Source organism: Salminus brasiliensis, chromosome 1 (assembly GCF_030463535.1).
Source record: "Salminus brasiliensis chromosome 1, fSalBra1.hap2, whole genome shotgun sequence".
NCBI lineage: Eukaryota > Metazoa > Chordata > Actinopteri > Characiformes > Bryconidae > Salminus > Salminus brasiliensis.
Genome location: NC_132878.1, coordinates 88,580,256 through 88,589,614, shown reverse-complemented (window position 1 = coordinate 88,589,614; position 9,359 = coordinate 88,580,256). Strand labels below are relative to the sequence as shown.

Below are 9,359 nucleotides of genomic sequence, written 5' to 3'. Positions count from 1 at the left end.
GGTGATGACTTTTTGTTCCTGTACAAACAGCACTACAAAGTTAATGGCAGTTCCAACCATTTATGAGATATAAAGTCATTCAGAGTAAGTTGGATGAACAATGGCTCATTTTAGACTGAGGAGACATTTATCCAATGTCTGTATATATACAGGTGCTGGTCATAAAATTAGAATATCAAGAAGAAGATTTATTTCATTTATTTATTTCCATTCAAAAAGTGAAACTTGTATATTTTATTCATTTATTACACACAGACTGATATATTTTAAGTGTTTATTTCTTTTAATTTTGATGGTTATAACTATAAATATAATATATATAAATATAATATAATGGTTATATATAATGATATTCTAATTTTATGACCAGCACCTGTATATCCAAAATTAATCCACACATATTAGATGTATTGGTGATTATGGAAAATAGTGGTAAATGTAGATGCTGTAGTATTGCTGTATGACCCACAACATTTTTATTATTCTCTCTAAATGAAAAATAAAGGTAAAATAAATCCAATATAGGCTAAAACACCGGCTCAAACAAGGGTGACATAGTGCAGTCACTCTGGATTCTCCCACACACATGGTGGGGTATCAGTTTGTGTGAATATGTGTATGTGGTGCCCTGTCCAGGGGGTGTTCATGCCCCTACTCTGTGACTCTGGGTAGGCTTTAGACCCACCACAACCCTAACCAGGAAGAAGCAGGTAATACATATTTGTCACTATTGTGTTTAATACCTTTCTATCCTTCAGAGACTTTCAACTCTTCAGATGTCTGATACCTGTCCTTTGTTTACATCCTAACCATTTAATTATACACACACATTTGGTTGGCTTCTCCTTTGAAAATGTTATTTTTCATGACATCCGGGTGGGGGGTTATGTATCTGTAGATATAGAGCACAACCACAGTGATAATAAACAGGGAGTAGTCTAATATGCTAGAGGGCGTCAGCTAGTGAAGAACTTCATTTGAACAACAGTTTTACAAACACGACAAAAAGACTGGCGTGCTGTAAGGCACCATATAACATTTCCACCACCTTCCAAAAATATAAGACCTGCGTCCATGTTTGAAGGCGCTAAATTAAGGGGAAGAAAACGGCCACCTAAACGTCCATTCGTCTGCTTTTAACATTTTGTGGAGGATAAATCTACACCATAACATCCTCACCTGGAGAAATGGCTCGATTATGAAGCTCCAGTGAAGCGGATGCGTCGGGTGCTTGTGAGGCTCTTAGGCCAACATCTTTCCTGACTGCCTCACAAAACACTTCAGCAAAGCTTCATACCCAAGTCATTTCTCTGGGTAATGAAGTTCTGGTGTTGGTTTCCCGTTCACAAAACTGTAGGAGCAGATGTATGTTTTTTTTTTTTTTTTTTTTTTGTTTGGGTGGATGTTTGAAATGTAGGGCCTTCAACCACAGATGCGGGTCCTCTTCTTTGGAAGGTGGTGGGTATAAGTTATATGGTGGCCCACAACCCCCTGATCTTTCTGTGTTGAGTTGTAAAGCTAGTTAGCTCTGCTCTGATTAGCTCTATATAGCATTAAATAATCTGTTGGACTGTCGGGTTAGCTTAGCTAGATAGCTACTGCATGATCAGAGACTGCGTTCACTTTGAATACGATACGACCGTAAAACCATTTGATAAGAAATGACCGGAAGGGACTCCTGAAAGTGGGCATGGTGAAATAAGGTGAATAGTAAAACAGCAGTAACATGAGGAACGCAGTTAGCTCATTCATTCCACACACAAAAACCATGTCAATGAAAGTTTTATTTTGTATTAAATATATTACAATACTGAATGATAACTGTAAGAAAAAAATATGGGCATTGACCATTTTTATTCGTTAGATTATATACAGCATACTATGAAAGAGAACAGCCATGTAGCGACGTAGCACTAGATGAGGTAAAAACAGAAAGAGAGGACGCCGTTGATGAAACAGACAGAACCGTGTGTTAGACTAACGTAAGGCATTTCTGAAGTCTCCTGAAGCGAACGCCGACTACAGACACCGTGCACTGTTGGCGAGATCGGTTCACATTCTCCAAATAAAACCACCCTGAAATTGTGTGTATCATTAGAATGCTGTTTCTTGCAGATGGTGGGAAGGTGGGACATGCCTTCAGGATAATAACGTGGTAAATGGATTGGTCATATCGTCACATGGTTGCTCTGAGGAGTGTGGCCTGTGTCGTCCACAGCGGTTGCTCACGGGTGTGGTGTGCTGTACTCTTCAGTTACATTCAAGAGTGTTTGCTTGGCTTTTGTCCTCCAGAGTTAGAGGAGCACAAAGCTGGTACTCTGAGAAGCCGTACGGCACAAACTCACAGCCTTGATCTGTCTGTGATCCGCCCACAAACGCCTTCTTTCATAGCAACAGACAAGCTCTGCAGAACTCTGGCTGGTACCACTTTGGTTGGTGGTTAAAAGTCTCAATTGTTATGTGCATATGTACGAATCGATCTGATAACTGCAGACAATCCGATTTCTTCAACATGTTTTCATGCTCTTCAGTAATCAGATCATTCTGAAAACCATTGTAGCTTAACAACTTGCCAACTTCTTAACACTGGTATATTTATCCGGGGGTTTATGTGGCTCCACATTTCATATGATGTGGTTATTCATCACTGTTGAAAGTATTTTTTATGATTACTGCCTCCCAGGCTGCTCTTTTATATGTCCAGGACCAGGGATAAGAAACCTACAGCTTAAAGAGCACCTCCACCCTCAATATCAGAGAGTCTCCGCCCTCTCAGCATGTGTGAAAAATACAGGTATGGGGGTTGAGAACGGCCATGTGGAGAAATGGGCAGGGTAGACAGCAGCCAATCAGAGGCTTTTGTGGTTCAGATGTTACCATGGCCACCAGTCAATCGGAAGGTCGCCGCCCACCACCATGTAACAGATTGAAAAATACTATTTTGTCATCAATTAATGTCGAAGTTACAGGCGGAGCAGAACTGCATTTTCCACCTCTAGGGGGCGCACTAGTTAGGTTTGGAACAGTTAAGTGTTTCTGTTGGACAAATAATTTGTTTTACCAAAGTACTACAAGGCATAGTAGTGTTGAAAGGCTAGTAGATAGATAAAAATGGTTCTAATATAGAAATAAATATTTAAGAAGAATAAACTACTAGTTAGATTTTTTTATTTTTTTTTTAAGAATAACAACAAAAAAAAACACCTGAATCCAAACACAGGTCTTCAGATTTCTTGAAATTCAAAAACGACTTTTAATGTGGTCTAAAAAAATGAGAATCTACTGTTTACATTAATATGATGACTGCAAAATCAGATCATCTGTGTGTAGAAATGCATTATTAGTCGTCATTAGCGAGCTAACATTAGCATGGTGACAATTCTGTCATTGGCTGCGTCCCAATTGTGCACTACACACTAATACTATAAGGTATATAGTACATACTATACTTGCCAGGTTAGTACACAAAATATTAATATATTATTTTATTATTATTATTATTATTATTTTTAGTGTGCCGCACTTGTATCATTATCATTTTTTCTAATAATTCTTCCGGTGTGAGTAGACGTGGGTTTACAGCGCCCATCATAACCACGCTCAAAAGCCGACTGCTTCTCAGTATGCATTATGAACATCTGAATTTACTCAACTTTGACTTTTTTGTCTGTACTACGTACTTCACACTGAAAAAACAGCTAGTATTAGTAGTTAGTACACAATTTAGACGCACCCATGGTTTCCAAACTGCATAGTTTCAAACTGGGAACAGAGGTCTAATCACTGGACAGTGGCCGGCCTTTTCTAGCTTTTTCCCATGTTTTTGTTTAACAGTGTTCAATAAAGCAAGTCCAACCTCACAGTTTCTAGGAAAGAATGTCTTTGTGGGCGGAGCAAGGATAGGTTCATACAGTGGATGACACCGAGGTGACCCCCACCCCAATGGGCACGGTGGTAACTAGGTAACCATAAGCATGAGAAGGACAGTGAGGTGCTGGAAGTATTGCTTGAGATTTTTTTTCTTTTTGTCTTTTTGGGTGCCTTTGGATTCAGCCTCTCAAGACCATCGTGTTGAGCCATGCACTTACACACTGCCCAGAAAAAGAGTAACAGCTGTGTGTGTGTGTGTGTGTGTGTGTGTGTGTGTGTGTTTGACTGAGAGAGAGAAAAAGAGAAAGAGAAAGCATTGAATCAAATCTGTGTACACACTGCAGACAGAAACATTGGGGAAATTGACAACATCATTATCAAATATGAGTGTTCCCAAAGTAAAAGATCCCAAAACCAAAAGCTGGCAAAATCCTGGTTTACACAATAATCATAATGCACTTCATTTCTGTTGGGATTAAAAGTGTACATACAAGAACAAAGAGGGGTGAAAAAAGGACAAACATGTCTTAGAAAAAATACTTGTTGCCTGTTTTGGGCTGAAGCTGTTCGGACGCTGTGGTAGGGCTGTGTTTGCACGTACAGTCCGAGAGCATACAGCTCTGAAAAAAAGGAAATCAGTGCCCACGTCGAGAAACGAACGCATCTTTAGAATACAGACACCGCAGGCTTTAGTGAAGATGAAGGCTATTTACAGATGAAGGCCAAAACGTAGGCCTACCTCACACTAATACAATACTGACCGCAATGTATGGGTTTTCTCTTAGGTGACCTTAAAGCAATACTCAGATAGTGTTTCTTCTTCATCTTCTGCAGCGGTACTATACAGTCAGCTACCACAGACAATCATAAACGTCAGCTTGTTGCCCTGTGTCTACATGTGTAACAGAAGCCAGTTGCTGAATTCCATAAATAAATGACATACGACTTAGTAAGGTAATATCCACAAGTGTAACAAGATAGTTAAGTGGTTGTGAACTCTTAATTAATCATGTGGGTGTTTTGGTGTTTAAATGTGTTTCATTTACTTCAGTGATGGAGAAAAGAGTCAAACTAAATTGTTAATAAAGAAACAAGCGGAACAAGCAGGAGCGTTTGTGCATGTGTTGACAATTCACTGCCAAGATAGCAATGAACGTCTGGATTTTGACGTCTGCCTAGGTTGTTTTCGGTCAGTGGTGCTCCTGTGTTTTCTGTTGCCAAGATAGCAAAACACCAGAAATTTACCTGAACACACCTGATTTTGAGATCACCACGCCAATCGGCATAGATATATTTTTGCAAGCACCACTGCTATTTAAACAACGCAGATGGAAGGTGTGAAAATAGACTATTGGCGGGATGTAAGATAGCAACAAGCATCGCAATGTGCCCTAAATGTTCTCCCTCTTGCTGATGCTTTTCCAGTGTATAGATCACGACCTAGAGTATACTTTTCCAGAGTGTTGACCACTCTGCAATTCGGGAAGTGTTAAATTTGCAAATGTGCTAGGAGACTGAATATGGACCTTTTTACATCTTCATTTGCAAACAAGTAGCTTTATTGTCATTATACTTCGAGATGGTTTTCTTTGAATATCCCAGCTTAGATAGCCATGGGTCAGAGCACATTTTATGGCACCCATGGAACAGAGAGGGTTAATGGCTTTGCTTGAGGGCCCAACAGTGGCAGCTTAGCTGACATGGGTATACCACACCCCTGTTTATTAATAAGCCAGCTGTCTAACCACTGAGCCAGCCCTGACTGAAGAATTCGTGAAAGGGGTGAACAAAAATATGTTAAATATTTACTGAAGGAATTCAGCAACTGCTCCTATTATTATTAAGTGTTATCCTTATCCTTTTATTATTATTACGTTTTTTGTCCTTTTCTAGGCACAGGGGAACAGGCTGAAATGATCATCAATGGTAAATAATGATACTGTACAGGTACAGTAGAGATTATGTTGAAAATGCACGAGAATTCCTTTACGGGTCTTAGTGGATGCATGACTGTCGATCCTCACAACGTTTCTTTCATAGCCATAGGCGACTTTGCTCAGAAGCAGTAAAGCAGTAAACTAATGGCAAACATATCTTAATGTTCCAAAGGAAACAATGCCAAACTGTTTACTGAGACTATGACTAAGACTCTGGATGACCTGATCAACAAGAGACTTGCTTCAAGTTGTTCCACAGTTTTCCAACAACCTGAACAATGTAGAGACGATTTCAGCCTCAGCCTACTTTAGTATTACATTCACAGAACCCTGTCGTCTGTCATCACCTCATTTATTTTCTCCTGTTTTCTAATCCATGACCTTGCACGCTCAAGCCAGCAGTATATTTCACGTGTCTATAAAACTGTATAAATGTGAAAGACCACCAAACACGCTGACAAATGTACATGTAAAAGAACTGTGTTACATCCCAGACTGCACCGTGATGCAAGTAACCATGTAATATGTGGATTAACTGCAGCCAGGGGATGTCTCAAAACACAACACAAATCACCAATCAGTCAAACTATGCAATGATCAGGACCAGTCGCAGTCAAAGGGAGGTCTCCGAACCATCTATGCAGTGATCAGGACCAATCGCAGTCAAAGGGAGGTCTCCGAACCATCTATGCAGTGATCAGGACCAATCGCAGTCAAGGGGAGGTCTCCGAACCATCTATGCAGTGATCAGGACCAATCGCAGTCAAGGGGAGGTCTCTGGACAAACTATGCAGTGATCATGACCAGTCGCAGTCAAGGGGAGGTCTCCAAACAAACTACGCAGTCAAGGGGAGGTCTCTGGACAAACTATGCAGTCAAAGGGAGGTCTTTGGACAAACTATGCAATGATCAGGACCAATCGCAGTCAAGATGAGGTCTCCGAACCATCTATGCAGTGATCAGGACCAATTGCAGTCAAGGGGAAGTCTCCAAACAAACTATGAAGTGATCAGGACCAATTGCAGTCAAGGGGAAGTCTCCAAACAAACTATGCAGTAATCAGGACCAATCACAGTCAAGGGGAGGTCTCTGGACAAACTATGCAATGATCAGGACCAATCGCAGTCAAGATGAGGTCTCCGAACCATCTATGCAGTGATCAGGACCAATTGCAGTCAAGGGGAAGTCTCCAAACAAACTATGCAGTAATCAGGACCAATCACAGTCAAGGGGAGGTCTCTGGACAAACTATGCAATGATCAGGACCAATCGCAGCCAAGATGAGGTCTCCGAACCATCTATGCAGTAATCAGGACCAATCACAGTCAAGGGGAGGTCTCTGGACAAACTATGCAATGATCAGGACCAATCGCAGTCAAGATGAGGTCTCCGAACCATCTATGCAGTGATCAGGACCAATTGCAGTCAAGGGGAGGTCTCTGGACAAACTATGCAGTGATCAGGACCAAGATCTTAGAACGAATGAGGTGGTGGTCAGGGGTTGTGTTCAGCAACTCAAATCATCATGTTTTGCTTCTAAACCTCCTGTTTGCATGAAGTATACTGCTGGCTTTTTTCAGTTCCAACACTGAAACCTTTTCATCTTTTGAAATGAAGAACTATTGTACATAGTGCACTTTAGGCAAGGACCGTCACTATTCCTCAAAAATACAAATAAATTCACAGCAACGTCCATCAGTAAGAACGCAGCGTCTAATCACAGCGAAGCATCCAAAACCAACCATTCTGCCATAACCTTTGTAGCACATTCTTAATTCTTAAGGGCGATCTACATATAGCATCAGAGATGCAGTTAAAGCGAGTGTGTAAACAAACTAACTTTAAGTTATATGGACTGGATGTGAGGGATTTAGGAAATGCACAAATGAGTGGGAAAACAAAAATGACAAAGAAGGCTGATTTACGGATGTACGGACAGTCCTGATCCATAAAGAACATACAAACATGAACTGGCACATTTATTCTAGACCCTACCATTCATAAGCTCGAAATAAAGAAGAAAATAAAGAAAAATACATAGAAAAGAACAATCACACATTTCACTCAGTGTCTTTGAATTATACATATTTACAGACATCTCTGAGAAAAGAATAAAGTAACAGAATAAGAGAGAGTGTAGAGAGGGGTATGTGGGTGGGGGGAGAAAGGGATGAGATCTGGAGGTTGTTAATAATATTGATGCACTGTATGATGAGATAAAGAGAGAAAGCCTAAAAATAAGGAATAAATCTTACCGGCCTACAGAACTGCCCCTCCGAGACATGCGGTCCCCTAGCGTTACTGATCTTTTTGTTAACATATTATTTTTCATCGTTTGTCGTCGTCTTTAGCACTACAATGAGTCGATAAACATGTATTCTCATGCATACAGTGGAAGTTTCTACAGTTGATCGCGTGCTTTCAAAAACAAAAGTCACATCCGGGTTGATGACCTTCTCACACCATGGCAACAAGGACACCAATCACAAGACATTATTGGTGTTTAGGGGCAGGAGTTTACTTGGGGGATAGGGGTGGGGCTTGGGGGCGTGACTGACAGTCTAATGCCCCGCCTCGTCCGCTGGCTCCTCTACTCAGCGTGGCTGGAGCAGTGTCTGGCTTTACCTTTTGGACCAAAAGCAAAGTTCCCCAGTCCCGCATTGGACGACTGCAGTGGTGGGAGAATGACTGCTGTGCTCTTCAAAAGCTCGGGTGGGGAGGGGGGGGGAGGGGAGGTTGCGCCCGCTCTCTGGCGCCCTCCAATGGACACGTCAGGTCCTTGAATTCAATTCACCCCTTTCTCCGGTTGTTCTGTTTCGACTTCTCTTTTTATCTCATTTGTTTCATTTTTTTTTCATTTGTATAAAAGCGGAGGAGAACGTAGTCCTTAAGGAGATTTTCCAGAGTATTTGCAAGGAGATCCTTTATATTGATGTCTCCCACAACTGAAAGACACATAAGGAAAAGAAAGTCAAAGATACATAGGTTAGTAAATGTAGTTAGCTTTCCATCCATTCATTTCGTATGTATAGTTTGACTTATAGAATAAAAAAGATTGATGGCAGATGAAGTGGCAAATAACAAATAAATCCAATGCTTGAGGAAAGGCTTGTAAGCCAATAAAAGAAATTGTAAAATAAATTGTAGCCAAAACATAATATGTATAACACATCAGTAATAGAACAATTATTCAGAGTACGTAATTTTAAATAATAGCTGTTTTCATGAACTGCAAATTTCTGCAAGGCTTCCACGTCACCTCACCTGAAAGCTCAACAAACTATACCACTTTCCCTGTGCCTCCTGAAGCTAAAAGACCAAAGATGCCCAAGAAGGCACCAGTGTGAAGCATTACATATCGTCAGACGTAGCTTCTCAAATATTTACATATAAAATGATGAATTACATAAAAAATTATTGGTATTAAGTTAGAAAAAGAACATTTAATATGTTTCTGACTGATTTCAGTTAATTTGCGCCATTACAGCCATACACCATTAATACAGCAGTGTCTCCTACTGGAGTTATTTTAAACTGAAGTAACAAACCGGC

The 9,359-nt window shown here is 40.5% G+C and overlaps 1 protein-coding gene across 2 annotated transcripts in view; it reads right to left on the bottom strand.

Moving 5' to 3' along the window:
- Nucleotides 1-1,766: 1,766 nt before the first annotated feature.
- The window catches only part of adam22 (ADAM metallopeptidase domain 22), a 133,146-nt gene continuing 125,553 nt past the window's right edge, over nt 1,767-9,359 (bottom strand). For both annotated transcript variants that reach the window (XM_072692275.1, XM_072692276.1), the window contains exon 31: nt 1,767-8,752. In XM_072692275.1, the coding sequence (XP_072548376.1) occupies nt 8,732-8,752 (21 nt within the window). In that variant the 3' untranslated portion in view covers nt 1,767-8,731. The remainder of the gene's footprint in view (nt 8,753-9,359) is intronic.